This window comes from Gossypium arboreum, chromosome 7 (assembly GCF_025698485.1).
Source record: "Gossypium arboreum isolate Shixiya-1 chromosome 7, ASM2569848v2, whole genome shotgun sequence".
In the NCBI taxonomy this organism is placed as follows: Eukaryota; Viridiplantae; Streptophyta; class Magnoliopsida; order Malvales; family Malvaceae; genus Gossypium; species Gossypium arboreum.
In genome coordinates this window covers 100,901,155-100,917,442 of record NC_069076.1, presented here as the reverse complement: position 1 = coordinate 100,917,442, position 16,288 = coordinate 100,901,155, and the positions used below count along the sequence as shown (strand labels likewise).

The window sequence follows — 16,288 nt, the reverse complement described above, 5'->3', positions numbered from 1 at the left end:
TGCAACTCTTGATGGTAGGAAATATAACATTATATAGTAAACAATAAATAAATAAAAACAATTTCTACGAGAATAATTTAGTAAAATGTACTTTTATTAAAAATAATAAAATATTATCAAACAAGATAATGTAACATATTTTAAGATATGTTGAGTAATTTAAATAGTGAATAATCCTATTGTAAAAAACAATCAAATATTCTCAGATACAATATCACAAAAAGTAGAACAGCTATCAATATCTATTAGAAAGCAAGCTATCAATCTTTCAATCCGCTACAACAGCTCATTTCTCTCTGTGACTCTAATAAAGGATATAAACAAAAGGACTAGCTATCGCCTCAAGTCGGACCAAGCCATGCATCTCTGTCTCTAATATGTTACCTGTTTCATTCACTTACAAAGGCACAATCATGTGGGAGTTTCTCACTGAAACCACATCTACCCTTGTCATGGAAAGTTTTGATGACCCTCAAAGTCTCTTCTTATAATTTCCAGCACTAATTCATTCCAGGTATCAACAGGACCTGGCATGCACCAGTGCAAGCAATCTTGAGGTGGAGGCTTTCCGTCTGGGCCAACTTTTGTGATCTTATTTGGATCAGGGCTTCGAAAAGGGCCTGGATGCCCATCATGTCGATACCCGAACACTTTGGTAATATCCATCATCCTCAACTTGGACTTATTCGTCCCTTTCTTAAAGGCAAGTTCAAAACCCATCACTTGTTTCTTATGCATTATACTCGTAAAGCCATTTTCCACTAGTTCATCAGTTGCAAGAGGCTTTACCTTTCCGGTACATGATCCACCTGTATTCCAAGCTCCACCTTCATAATGGTCAGGAGAAAAGGAACGTACAATAGTCAGGCCTGTGTAATTAGGATGTGTAACAAGAGCAGACAGAATTGTCTCAACAGAAATTCCAAATGCGTCAACATTATTGACCTTCATAGGACGAGAACGATCCGGCCACCATAATTGTCCTCCCACAATCTCATTGCTCAATACATAGACAGACTGTTTGGCAAACCAATGGCCAGAAGAAAGAACAATCACATCAAACTTTGGGATGAGTTCCATCAAGTTGTCATCAGGAGCATCGAGATGCAGCTTGGTAACACCTTTGGGAGCAAAGTCAAATTTTTCATTAGTTTGACGGACAAGCCAGGAGGACCATACCCGGACAATCATTACAGATGTAGACTTGAAGTACCATCGATGCATTCTTCGGTTTCCTCGATTTTTTGGAACTTCAACCTGAAATTATCCCAAATTTTTCTTTCATGAGAAACCAGTACTAACGAAGAAAAGAGCGCAAAAGATCAATCTATATCATGAAAATAGGTGCACAGAGTACATATCTAGTTTCTCACACTTGAAGAATACAAAGTGATAGAAAATTACTAATTTTTTTTACTAATGCTAATAATATATGAAACCTCTAAGCCACAAGAGCCTATCGCAAAGCTACCATTTTTCTAATATTTTTAAGCTAAGAAAAATCTGAAGAAAGCAAACAACCAGTTAAAAGAAACCAGAGTTCTTCCCTTTGTTAGAAAAATTATGGTGCAAACTTGCACAAATCTCAGAGTTTGACAATGTTTGGTCTTCAGAAATAACTGGCAGTTTAGAATTCAAGGTACTTGCCTGCCAGAGAAGACACAGCATTGATTCCATCTGATTTCGAGCAACAGAATCACCAATGAAAGCAAGTGTCTTTCCTCTCATCAACTCTAGAAACTTCTTAGCATCAAATCTGGGAAGGTCACATTGGGAGGGTTTCCAACGCCAATTCTCATAATCCTTGTCAGGCCTCCCATTACCCTGGCAATTCTGCATCTGTGTTATGATAGGGCAAGAGGAGTTGGTGTATGACGGCCCTTGTGGATCATAGAACCACTTTCCATCGTACAGATCACAGCCTAGAGGCCAACCAATCAAAATGAGAATCAGAACATCAAAGAGGGACTGGAAGAGAAGATAGGATGCAAATACTTAAGGAAGACTTCAAAAAGAACATTGTCTCCCACAAAAAGAATAAAGGGATCAATATAGCTGACAAGATGTCTATGGAACTTTATCTCTCTCATTTTCTTCTGTAAATAATCATATAGTTTAATAGCAGTTTATTAGCACATCAAGAAAATTATGATTAAATTAAAAGAAGTATTATCAGATATTTCTAATAGCAAGTACAGAATTGGGACTTCAACATTTAAATGCATCAATTCTGAACAATGCCACACAAAATAGATAATTGACCACAAAACATTTCAATATTCACATTCTACATATCTTCCCTCAGCTTTGAGAAACTTTGTACCATAATCTCGGGAATAAAAGGTAAGCAAGACGTAAGCGTTGAACAAACTTGACACTAGTCTTGATAAATAAACCATGTAATAGAAAGATACCATGTTAGAGATCTTCCATAAACCTCTTAGAGAATATAATAAATATGGAACCAGTAAAAGATGCAGATTCCAGCTCTACTATAGCAAAAGCAATAAAAAAAAAAAAAGAAGTATGCAAGGTAATAATTGATCTAAAATCAGATGTTACATCAAACTGAGAGTAACAGAATACTACCTGAATCAACTGAATTGTTCTCAGATGCATTGCTAGATGCAGAACTGGAAGTGTCCACCTTCTTTTCTGTTGGTCTAGACAATGATTCTGAAAGCTGTCCAGGTTTCTCCAGCACCCCATTTTTTCTTGAATCAAGAGAACCTTTTTGAGAAGTAGGCAGCTTTTCATTAGACTCGGATTGCAATGTATCCTTATCAACAAAAGATATAATGGATACTAGTGCATTTTCATTATTATCAACAACAGAGTTATTTGAACTCATTGTAAGCAATTTTACATTATATGATCTTGATCTACATTCTTATCAGCACTCTAATCAGAAATAGAAGCAGGCAAAACAACAAACTGTTGATTGAAACAAGTTTATAAGAACGGTACCTGACTCAACTGAATTGCTCTCAGATGCATTGCTAGATGCAGAACTTGAAGTGTCCACCTTCTTTTCGGTTGCTCCAAACGAAGATTCTGGAAGCTTTACAGGTTCCTCCGGTATCTCATTTCTTCTTAAATCAACTGAATCTTTTGTAGTAGGCAGTTGCTTGTTAGACTCCGATCGCAATGAATCCTTATCAACAGAAGATCTAATGGATACTTGTGCATCTTCACTATTATCAACACCAGAACTATTTGAAGTCATTGTGAGCTGTTCTAAACTCGACCCTGATACATCCTTAACAGGCAAAACTATTTTCCTATTGACACCAGAAATATACTCACTAACAGTTGAAGTGATAGGGTATGAAACCAGAAGCCAAGAAGCAAAAATTAAGAACATTGCTAGTAATGCCATTGAAGCTGCAATGAAGGAAACGCCCCGTGGGAAAGCAGCCATTTTAAGAGAAGTTTTTGAGGAAGCCAATGTCATGGTAAAAGTAGTAGAAAAGAATCGTTTAACATGAAATGTTTGAATACCAGCAACCTGACTAAACTGTCATAGATTGAAACGCTCGAATTTGTGATTTTGGAAATGCCCCACCAATACCAGACCTGTAAATGGGTAATTAAATGCAGGATTATGGGTTTAGAAGGCTTGAATTCCTCCTCCAATCCTGAGAAAAAAATAAACCTACAAAATCAGGAAACAAGAAGCGTGGTCAAACACGGAAATTCCCAAAATTAGGAAAATCATAAAACTACTAAAGGAAATAGTAGACATCTTTCAACATACTTTCAAAATGGGAAACTTTTTTTTGTGTTTGATGAAAGAAGATCAGCACACAATTAAAGCATAATTAAATATCTAAAATGAAACCCCCGGATTTATCAAAATCCAAATAATATAAAATAAAAATTGAATGCCGATATGGAATTCGAAAAAAGAAATCTGAAATCCAACCTCGAATTTACAATGTTCATAGAACAAGAGAGGAAGGAGAAAACTTTTTTTTTTTTTTTTGGTGCGATCTTAGAGAGAGAGAAAAATTGGCTCGGATCGGGAGAAAGGGAATTTATTAAACAATTTGGAGTATAGAATTTCTTTTAAAAAAATTTTGTTGGGGATTTTGTGCTCCACCTTATTTCTCTTATTAAACACTTCCATTTACAACCCTTTTTTTTTCTTTTCCTTTTTTTTTTGTCAGATATTGTCCTCGAGTTTTCTAACGAAGAAAATTACAGAGAAGGTTAACAACGAAACTTATTTACTAATTACGATGCATCATTACCGTCAAACAAACAACTAAAGAATGAACTTTGATATTCCTTTTCCAAAATAATTTAATTAATTCAAAAGTCAATTTAGTATAGCTAGTTTTATTTTTTATTTAAATACATTATATTTATTTGTTAAAATTTTGGTGCAAAATTTGAATATTTAAAATTATATATTTTATTACTAATTGGCATGAGTATTTTTGTCGATACAGGACACATAAGTTTGAGCGCACTATCTTTTTATTTACGAGTTGAAAAGGAGCCATAGATAATTCTATACTTTGTATTAAAAAAACACATATATTAGAACCTATAACAATATTCTTAAAAAACAATTATATATTTTGTTAAAATTAAATATATAATTAAAATTACAAAAATATTTAAAAGTTAAAAAGCGAAAAGATATTAAGACATTGTATAAGTTTTTCTCAAAAATATATTAAGTTATATATTAGTTTTATTTAACAAAATATTTTAAATTAAATTTAGACTTTTAACATTAATTTCTATGTGAAAGATTAAATATTAAATACAAATGTGTCGATTGAGTTTTAACTCAATTGACATGATTATTGTTCTCAATGTAAGAGAACATGAGTTCGAGCGTTGAATCTTATTATTCCTATTAACATAATTTAAATTATTATTTTTCAAATAAAACATAATTAATATTAAAGATTTTTAAAACAGAATTTGAAACTTATATATTAATACAGTTTTGATTAGAAAATTTTAAAATATTTAAAGTGATTTAACTATTTATAAAAGTTATACAAAGATTAGAATAAGTTAAAATTTTCTTATTTAAAATAAAATTCTTATTGAGTTAAGATTATAAATTAATCGGATGCTAAGTTAATTAAGAAATTATTAATATATATTTTATTAAATAACTATTACTATTATTTTCATTGCTTTTTATCTTTTCATACTTATATATAATTTTAAGTCAAAAATTAAAATCAATATGTTTACATTATATAATTTTAAATAAAAAATTAAAATTAATATGTTAAGAGAGTGAACCATGTTTGATAGGTTTATAAACAAATTAACTGTTATCCATTTAATTTAACTTTAAAAAATTACTGAACTATAATTTTTAACAAAATTATTAAAGGTTAAAAAACAATTAGGTTGCTAAAATTTTATAAATGTATAGTAATATGATAGTTACAAAATTTATATAATTCACACAATATTTTTTTAAATGATGCAAAGCATTTAAGTAAATATTTTTTGGTAGAATAAGTTAATAAATTGTAGTGTTTGAGAGAAAAATTAAATTGTTGTAACACTCTAAGTTTGTTCAAATGTTCGATTAGATTTGGAGCGTTATAGTAATTGTCAAAATAATTTTCTCGATCAATCATTTATTTAATACACATCAAAATATAAAAATCAAACATACAAATAAAATATAAAAATTATATAAAAATAAATATAGAAAAATAAAATCAATTAACACAATTTAGTCAAATAACCAAACTATTAACCAATATAAAAGTGATCAACTAATCAAATTGTCGTAACTATATGCCAAGGCTAAAACTATGAGAAAAGTGTTTTTTATGAAAAATGGATTGCAGAGACTCTTTGAAGATGTTATCGAACATAAACTCGTGAACTATCTCTTACTTGTGCATGGAATTAAAAATTCAAACGCTGAACTTTTTACAACTCAATGATGATTCAATACTTACAACTCAGTGGTGATCCAATACATTTTAAACTACCAATGTGTATAGTTAAAATAAAAGCATTCTAATCAGATACAAATATATTTATATAATATATATTTATGTAATAATTCGAGAAGTGAAGGTCATATTCAATAGAATTTTTCAAAGACATGGTACAATCATAAATCAGTTACAAAATTACAAGGAAGCATTATTAAAATATTTAATAAATAACGATAGTATTTTGATACAATGTTCAAGTTGATTTAATCATTTTGACCAAATAACACAAGGAAAAATACTTGTACACACAAGTGTCCAACCAAACCCTAAACGATCAATAAAAAATGCCACAAGTACTAATAATGACAATACTTTGTTGTGCAATAAACTTGACCAAGGTGAGTTTAAATATGTGGTGCGTTTGCTTATGATAAGTGTAAAAATAACGGTGGAGATGAGATTAAATATTTTAGCATAAAAAAATAAATAAATTAAATAATAAGCAATAATGGAACCCTTATACTCTATGATATGTCAGTTGTACCTAAATTAAACTTGATTAGACAGCAGCAACCCGATTTGGGGAGTTTTTTTTTGGGGGGTTGGGTTGAAGAAACTTTGGCTTATGTATGGCTGTGGCAATTAAAAGCAAGTGGAGGCAGCCGCGAAGCAAGAATTGTGGTAGGCGAAAAGCAAAAGAATTGAAGCAAATCTCAGCGGGGGACGACAAGCAGGCCGTTGGCAACCATATAATGGAGGGATTTAAAAAGCAACATTGGAAGAAGCAATCACCAGACAACTAGGACTAGTAATATAATGGATTTTTTACTGATATAAGTTAAAAAAATTATATACTAAAATAAGTTATCAGCTGGATTATTTATTAAAATGGGTTTTTTTTTTATTCGCGCCTATCTGACAGGCGTGACTCTTTTTTTTATATTAATTTTTTTTATTTTTTAAATAAGATATTATTTTTTATTTTCGGATCAATATGAGATACGAATACAGGTTGTGCCTATCTTTGAGACGCGACTAGTTGAGCCTTTCTCAGAGGCGCGACTAATCTTGTCTATCTCAAAGGCGCAAATAGTGGGGCCCACAGAACGTCTGTTGCTTAAAATACAAAACACTAGAAACATTGATATTTGTGGGTGTTAAATAATTTATATAACTTAATCTTGATATTCAAGTTGATATAAAAAAAATTAAATGAGTTAACAGCAACCATTAACATCAATACTTAACAATAACTTAAAAATTTAAATGAGCTTAAACATCATTTGTCCAAATTCATTTTCAAAATGAAATGATTTTTAATTTTTTATAAACTTATATTTTAAACTCACCAAATACTAAACTAAACACAACAATTTATAACTTAATCCTAAATTACTAATAAATTAATTTTAAAATAATTACAAACACAAAAATTTTAACATAATCCTAATTTACTAATAAATTAATTTTAAAATAATTATAAAAACAAAAAAAATTACATTCATACAAAATATTAATCTAAAACTATAAACACTAAATATAAATATTTTATAATTAATAATTAATAACAAAAAATTACATGCATGCAAACAACAGAGGTCGCAAGAGAGCTCTTGTCTTGAGCAAAAGGGGCGTGGGTGGGCGATGCACTCTGCAGGAGGGGACTGTCTGGGCAACCCATTCGCGCCTACCTGTCAGGCTCGATTAATCGCGCCTATCCGACAGGCACAACCCGTTTTTACCCGTATTTTGACTCGTTAGATCGTATTTTTACCTATATATATATTTAAATATCTTTAATAAAAATAACAAATAAGAATATTTTATTTAAAAAACAAAAAAAATTAATATAAAAAATTGAATCGCGCCTGTCAAATAGGCGCAAATGAGAAAAACAACCTATTTTGATAAATAATCGGACTGACAACTTATTTTGATAAATAATTTTTTTTTAAATTATTTCAATAAAAAACCTAATATAATTAAAGCAAAGAGGCGGCTGATTTGGAAGGCAACTCACATCAATAATTTGGGATGAAAATTAAATGATAATATTTTATACAATATTTAAAATTATTTATATATCTTTTTAATTTTAAATAGGAATATAATATATTTTAGTGTACTCAAACTTATATTTTCTTGCTCTAATAACAATATTGATGCTAATCGAGTTAAAATTCAATTGGTAAAATTAAAGAATATTTGAATGCAATTAAAATCCGTAGTTTGGAGATAATCACTTCTAATGCATGAGAACGTGGATTCGAGCGTGCTGAAATGCATTATTTTTCTATTTATAGGTTGGGAGACTATAATCAATTGTAGGTATTGTATAAAAAAAATAGATATGATCAAAATTTTTAATAAAATTATTAAAAAAATAAAATTATTTGTTTTTAATTTAAAATCATATATATTAAACTGGTGTAACACATATCAGTATTTGACTGGTCTTCATAGAATTTGAGTCCAAATCAACAACACATAAAGCAGTCCTAAAAGAAACATCAATTAGTTGCAGAGCAGTTTAATACTAATACCACATTTTTACTACTAGGCCTACGATTTTGACTCTTTCGTATTGCCCAATGCAAATTATTAAACCCACCAACTGCACCTATAGGATTATAAGAATATAAAAACCAACATACTCTAAATAAAAATTATATAAAACTATAATTTCACATCATTTCTATCTATTTTAATTATTAACGAAATTTAATAACATATTTTTTAGACAAAATAACATTTTTAAATATAAAGCAAATTATTAAAGAAATATTAAATTTCATAATTCTTTTTTTTATTTATTTTTCATATTCATTTTATACGACTATTCAATGGAATTGTGTAAGAAAAACATATTATATTAACATAAATCATGATCGTTATGGTCGACCACCTTTTCTTTCTTTTACCTTTTGATTTCTCTACATTATATTTAGTTACGTGCGATAATTTAAATATAAATTAATATTAAATTCACACATTCAAACATAGATGTCATTTAAATTAAACACGTCATAAATATATATATATATATATATATATATATGCACAGGGATAGAGATAGAGGGAGGCAAGCAGTGGCCTTGCTCCCCTCCCCCAAATAGTAGGTGTTTTATTTAGCTCCTTAAATTTTTATAAATTTACATGTTAGTATAATAATAAAATTACATTTCAACACCTAATAATTTATGATTCCTTTATAATCCCCTAAAGCAATTTTCTACTTTGTCCCTATATATATAAACTTTGACCCCATAGAACCCTAACATCCGACTTTTGTATAACTCATAATTCTCCCATTTGAATCTAATTATGATATTAGAATTATAATCTAAGAGTCTCGAGCTATTAAAAAAAAAAAACACGATATGTTTTTCAAAATTATCATCATTCTCTCACTAACTTTTAAACATTTAACAATGATAATCTAAACCGAATTTCATAATTCTCGCCTCTGCTATATCTATCTATCTATCTATCTAATAATTTAACAAAAATTCAAAGCCACCACAACGAAAGAACTTTCGAGAATTTTCTTTCTTCAAACGGTGAAAGAAGATGATAATCGATTAACATCTTTCATCTTTTGTTTATATTTTCATTATAATTACATTTAATAATATTAATCTAATGGTCATGAATTATGGTTACTAAACTTAGTGGAAATCAATGGATGAAAATGTGTTCATCCACTAACCATATATTAAGGATGGCCAAATTATAATTAAGGCCTTGTTTTAATTACCTAAAAGTCCCTCTCTATTATATTCCTTCATTTCTTTTCCATTTCAATTATATTACTTTTCCAAATTCCACAATTTAGTCCTAATTCACTAACTATTAATTTATCCAACTAATTACTTAATAACTCTATTAATTACGTATTCGTCTTGTAAACTCCTCGATTTAAAATTTTCAAACTAGCTTGATTTAAGAAATTCAACTCCGAAATTGAATTTTTCAACATCGACAGAAATTGAATCGTCGTTATAATTTGGATTTCAACTTTTTCTCATAAATAATTCTAGAAGAAATAAATTTTCAAAAACTTTTAAATTATTTTTACTACTTTAAATATGAAAATTTATTTTATATCATAAATGTTGAAACCCTTTTTTGAAAACGGGAATCGACTTTTGAAAACGAAAGTTGAGAGTCGCCACCAATCCCTTTTTTGAGGTGCAATTGGGCCACCTTATAAAACATTTTGGCCCACAAATTTTAAGAAAATCTGTTTGGGAGTCGATTACGTACGAGGAAGGATTAGCACCCTCGACACGCCCAAAATTGGTACTTAATCGATTAATTAGTGTCTTAAATGTCGAAAATTAAAGATTTGGATAGAGTTCAAAACGCGATCCTCCTTTTATTGGCTTTTAACATATTTAGGTAAGTCAAATGTGTATTAAAGACCATCTCACCTTGAGGTAAAACATTACATCCTGTACGTTAGGACACAATATTTTTGACCCTCAAATGTGATCTTGCCTTTAAAACGTGTGTTTTAGCTTTAAGAGGATATTCGAATATTCAAAACAAACAAAGAAAGCGAAACCCAATACGTTAGGGTACGATCCTTTGAATTCTTTAAATACCGAACATTGCCTTTATTTTGAAAAACAATTGAGAATAAATCTGTGAATAAATGAATTTGGGCAATTAAAATTAAAAAACGAAAATAATGGTATGTCACATGCAAATAACATTACCGTAATAAACTAAACGATGCATATTAACAATAAAACATAGTAGCAAAAAAAGAGGTTTAATGACAAATAATAAAATGGTAGTGGTAACATATTAATAATGGTACAAACTAAAGAAATAAAAATAATTATATAAATATATAAAAGCAGAAGATAATAGGAAAATGATTCCTAATAATATACATATTAATAATAAGAAAATAGTCGAAACAAACAAAGTATAATTTTAAAACAGGATCTTCAAAAATAATAGTTGTATACGTATAATTAGGAAAAATAATTTTAATAAATAAATAAATAAATAAATAATACACAATATACAAGTAGAATAATATGGAATCAATAATAAAATATATATGAAACAATTAATAACGTTGTGCGTACATATATAAAAATAATTTTAGAATTATTTGAATTTAATATTGTAGTAATTTTAAAACAAAGAAATATAAGTATATGGTAAAACTCTAGGAAATTATATACATAAGAAAAATATTTATTTAATATATTAATAAAAACAAATAGTACGAACTATTATAATAATAAAATATAATGAATAATATTAGTAATAAAATAATATTAACTATTAACAGTAAAGTATAATAAAATAGTAATAATAAAATAATAATACTAAAAATAATTAATTTTATGGAAAAATGTCCAAAATAATCGAAATAGGGCTTAATTGAATTAAAAAAATGAAATTCTGGGGTGAAAACATAATAAAAGGAGATAAGGGGACCAAAATGCACACGCGAGTAAAGAGGGAGGGGTCTGAGCACAAATTTCAGGGGTAATTTGAAAGCATTTAAAGAAAACAAAAAAATGACTTGATTGAACGTAGGCGCAGAGGAAAAGGACTGGTCGCGAAAATTGCCCATTTAAAGAAATATGCGCAGTTCCAGTCTATATTCAATGCACGGCCTGCTTTTCCCCTTCCCCAGGCTCTGCTTTTGAGAATAAAAAAATAAAACCAAATGAAGCCTTCCTTTTAATTTTTTTTAAAACATTGAAGAACCTTTTAGAAAACCCCCCAAATAATTACTTATCATTTCTCTTATTTTTCCTAAAAAACAGAGAGAAAGCTTTCAAAACTTTTCCTTTTCGACCGGCGTTGCCTTCATCGGAGATCTGGCGCGCCGAGGCTGCCGACGTCACGAGTTTGCCGATAAGTCCCCTCTCTCCCTCTCTTGTTTTTTAAAACCGTTTGAAAAATAATGGAAAAGAAAAAGAACAAACGAAATCTGAATCAAGAGAAAATTCCAAAAAAAGAATGAAAAATCACCTTTCGAACCTTAGTCCCGATTCTCGATTTGCTCTTGACTTTTATATATTCTCTATTATATTTGAAAAAAAGATCCCCTTTTACAGTGTTTTTCGAGGGCTTTTATAGCCCTTTTTACAAATGTTTTGCTGCTGTACGTTTGTAGGTATGGCGAGGATCACGGAGGCCGTGGGTTGTGCGAGTAACGACGTACGATGCGGAGGTGGGTAGCAACGTGTGGGAGGGGGGGCTGCTTCGGGTGTGCAGCGCTGGAGAGAGGTTTAGGTGGGTGTAATACCCCATACCCGTACCTGAGACCGGGATAGGATACGAGGCATTACCGAGATTTTCAGAATAATTTCAATTAATTCATATTATTTAGTATTCATTTTCATGTTTCATGTAACATTCTTTTCATATATTCAATTCAAAATATCATATAAAATACGATACAATACTTAAATTTTCATATTTACATGCTCATGTAGGATATACGAAACTACCTGACTAAATTGAAGAAATACCAAGATTTAGGGGTATATTGGTAATTTACCATATTCCCAAATTTGACCCAATCTTAAATTGATATTTTAATTAAATTTATTAATTTAGATAATAAAACAATTCATTCCCTTCAATTTAGTCATTTTCGACATTTTTACAAAATTACCCATAAAGTTTTACTTTTATTCAATTTAGTCCTTGAGCCAAAAACATACAAATTAGCCATGCTAGCTGAATATTCATACATATTTTTCCTCCTCCTCCTCTCCATTCCACATCCTTAGTATAAACAACATACTTGTAGGTAACATTATCCATAATTTTCACTATCTACTTATGTGAATATTCAAGCTGTCCATCTGTGTCATAGTCACTAAATTATTTTTATCTTGAGCTACAGAACTCCAAATTAAGATCCTATAATTTTCCCTAAAACTAGACTCATATACCTTCTTACCATAAAAATTTCATAATTTTTGGTTGGGCCAATTAATACAGTTTATTCATTAAAGTCTCCCCTGTTCTGCTGTCTGACAGTTCCGACCCTTCTTCACTAAAAATTAATTATCTTCTTGTACAGGATTCGAATGATGTCCTCGTTTATTTCTCTTGAAAATAGACTCATTCAGGATTGTAAACATATAAATTTAAGCCCCTAATTATTTTTATCCAATTTTTTTATGATTTTCCAAAGTCAGAATAGGGGAACTCGAAATCATTCTGACCTTGTCTCACAAAGTTATTGTATCTCATGATTTACAATTTCATTGCTTACATAATTTCTTTTATAAGAAACTAGACTCAATAAGCTTTAATTTCATATTTTATTCATCCTCTAATTAGATTTCTATAATTTTTAGTTATTTTTAAAAGTTAGACTACTGCTGCTGTCTAAAACAGTTTTAGTGCAAAATGTTGATTTCTATTTTGCCCCAAATTTCACAATTCATACAATTCAGTCCTTACTCAATTAACCCCTCAATTAAGATAATTTTATCAATTAACACTTTTTCTAGACATTATAAGTTATTTCATAACTATTGAAATTCAGAATTTCCATATGAAACTCTAAATTCAAACTCTTTTGCAATTAGGTCCCAAACATTCACTTTTTAATCAATTCTTTCAATAAAATCAGCATATAAATAATTTAAAGCTCTAATTCCATGCCAAATCATCATATACTTCCAGCACATATTCATAGCAACTTTCAATTTCTTTCATAGAATCAAAAACTAATGAATTCAACAAGTGGACCTAGTTGTAAAAGTCACAAAAACATAAAAATTTCAAGGAGAAAGCAAGAATTAAACTTACATGAAGCTAGAGTATGAAAACCAGCTTGAACCCTCCTCCATGGCTGTTTTTCAGTTGATGAATATGAAAAGAAATGAAGAGAATTCTAGATATTCCAATTTAGTCCCATTTTTATTTAGCCAATTTTGGCAACTTTCCAATTTTGCCCTTATTTCATCCATTTCCTGATTTTTCTCAGCTATTGCCGCCCAAAATATCTCCTTTAGGACTATTTTCACTTTAGGTCCTTCCTCATTTGACAATTGAGCTATTTAATCCTTCTAGCAACTTTTACACTATTTTCAATTTAGTCCTTTTTATTTAATTAACCACCCAAACGTCAAAATTTTCTGACTAAATTTTAATACTATCTCACCAACACTCCATAAATATTTCTAAAAATATTTATGGCTCGATTTATGAAGTCGAGGTCTCGATACCTTATTCTCGACCCAATTTACCTAATTAATTCTTTTAAATCACCAAATTCACTAATTCAAAAATGCTTTTATATTCGCATTTGACTCATAGGTATTAATTTATTAAATTTTTAACTCACCCGTCGGATTTGGTGATCTCAAATATCTATTCCCGATACCACTGAAAATTAGGCTGTTACAGTGGGTTTTGGGGTATTAGGTTATTGGGTGTATTGGGCTTAGAGATTGGGTTAGGTTTACTTAGTTAATTGTTTTGGGTTTTAAATGTATTGGGCCCTGGGCATAAATTGGGCTTAACAGCTGCCCCTCTTTGCTCGTTGTCATGTAATGGGAACAAAGCAAAGATAAAGGCTAATTTTGCCTGGTCCTGTCAGATCTTGGCTTCTTGGTGTAACCTTATCGCAACCCACTGCATCCTATTGCTTCCAAATGCCTCATAGCTGTTTCATGAAGATACGATTTGTTAAAACTTTATCTGTTCCGCTCCTCCTCAGCGAAGATAAAATTTGTAATTTTAGCCTGTTACCCTACTGCTTAGGGGGTTTAGGTGAGTCTTCGACTTGCTCCACCACTGTTCGGAGAGCCAGGATCTATAAATTTTAGCCTGTTACCCTAGTGCTTAAGGGGTTAAGGCTTGTATCTTTGATCTGCTCCACTATTGCTTAGGGAGATAAGATCTGCAATCTTCAGCTTGTTACCCTATTGCTTAGAGAGTTAAAGCCTACTGTTTTCGATCTGCCCCACTATTGCTTAGGGAGATAAGATCTGTAATTTTCAGCTTGTTACCCTATTGCTTAGGGAGTTAAAGCCTGCTGAAATTTTAGTCAATCCTGCTACGTTGTCCACTGGAGAATCTACCTGTAAAAGTGATTTCCTGGGGCCTATGCTTATGTCAAATTATTAGGATGCCATGATCAGAATGAATCAAATGCTCCTAACTAAATGTATTATGAATGTTTAGATGAAAGAATGCAAGATGTCATGAGAATGATCCATTTTAACGCTTGATTTGTCATTGCTTGCTGTTTGCTAAGGAAATATCCTTGACGTATGTTTTCTCGTTCAACTAATAGTAGAGAACTTGGAGAGGTGGTCGAACCCTTATCTCTCCTACGTTTCCATCCCTTTAAGCCTGGTGAGTTCTAAATAATTGTCCTGTTTCAAGTTCTTGTATTATTTAGAGACCTTTCAGAGTAATATGCAAAACTTCTTTTGTGAAAGCGTTATTAGTTAATTAACCATTATTTCAATATGAAATGCTTGAAAAAGATTATAGATATGGATAAAACTGAAGTTTATTATGAACAAAATCCGTAAAGAATGGATTGAGCAAAGAAAGCAAATATTGTTAAAATACAAAGAATGGATTTAAAAGAGAATTTTGATGGTGTTAATAATTTTAAAAATTTATATAAATATATTAAATATAATAAAATATTTAAATTAATTAATGATATTATAAAATTGATGTATAAAATTAGGTTAAAATCTAGTGTAAAATTAAATCTAGAGCATAGTATAAGGACTAAAACTATAATTTGACTACTATTGTAAAATTAAAAACCAACAGATTTTGAAAGGCACAAGGAAGGCCTGTGAAGTATAAATTAAGTATTTTATTTATTTCTTTAATTATAATTAATTATATCAACAATTTTATTTAAAATCAATCACTATATCAATAATTTTAATAGGAATCAATCACTAAAATTAAAATAATTTTAAAGAGATTAAATTCCTACCAATGGTCCCTATACTTATCGATTTGTTCAAATTTAATTTCTCTACTTTTATTTGTTCAAAATTAACCTCTTTACTTTTTGATTTGTTCATTTTCAGTCATTTCATTTTTTTTTCGTTTACACTGTTAAAAATTAAGCACTATCACAAAATTAGCCCCTCACCTTTTATTTTTTTATTTAGATTTCAACTTTTCTCATAAATAATTCTAGAAGAAATAAAATTTCAAAAACTTTTAAATTATTTTTACTACTTTAAATATGAAAATTTATTTCATATCATAAAAATAGATTTAATTATATTATATATCAAATAAAAATAAAATTCAATATAATTTCGAGTACATTTCATAACCATTCAAATACCTACTTTATAAAATTAAAAGATTTTTTTGTA

At 29.6% G+C, this 16,288-nt stretch overlaps 1 protein-coding gene across 2 annotated transcripts; it reads right to left on the bottom strand.

The window, feature by feature from the left end:
- Positions 1 to 76: 76 nt before the first annotated feature.
- LOC108456449 (protein trichome birefringence-like 18) lies at positions 77 to 4,321 on the bottom strand. 2 transcript variants are annotated; one of them, XM_017755102.2, is made up of 5 exons: positions 3,926 to 4,321; positions 2,968 to 3,655; positions 2,590 to 2,730; positions 1,648 to 1,922; positions 77 to 1,257 (listed from the first exon to the last, which is right to left on the bottom strand). In XM_017755102.2, the coding sequence occupies exons 2-5, from the start codon at positions 3,452 to 3,454 to the stop codon at positions 451 to 453; spliced, it is 1,710 nt and encodes a 569-aa protein (XP_017610591.1). In that variant the 5' UTR covers positions 3,455 to 3,655; positions 3,926 to 4,321; the 3' UTR covers positions 77 to 450. The 2 variants fall into 2 exon arrangements, with proteins under 2 accessions (XP_017610591.1, XP_017610710.1); XM_017755221.2 differs by having other exon boundaries at positions 4,103 to 4,320.
- Positions 4,322 to 16,288: the final 11,967 nt, after the last annotated feature.

Excerpts from the sequence above, each read along its gene's own strand:
- LOC108456449 (XM_017755102.2), bottom strand. The coding sequence starts at position 3,454 with ATGACATTGGCTTCCTCAAAAACTTCTCTTAAAATGGCTGCTTTCCCA. Across the intron at positions 2,731-2,967 it reads GAGCAATTCAGTTGAGTCAG|GTTCTCTTGATTCAAGAAAA; the intron begins GTACCGTTCTTA and ends CTTCTCAAAAAG. Across the intron at positions 1,923-2,589 it reads GAACAATTCAGTTGATTCAG|GCTGTGATCTGTACGATGGA; the intron begins GTAGTATTCTGT and ends GTTGGCCTCTAG.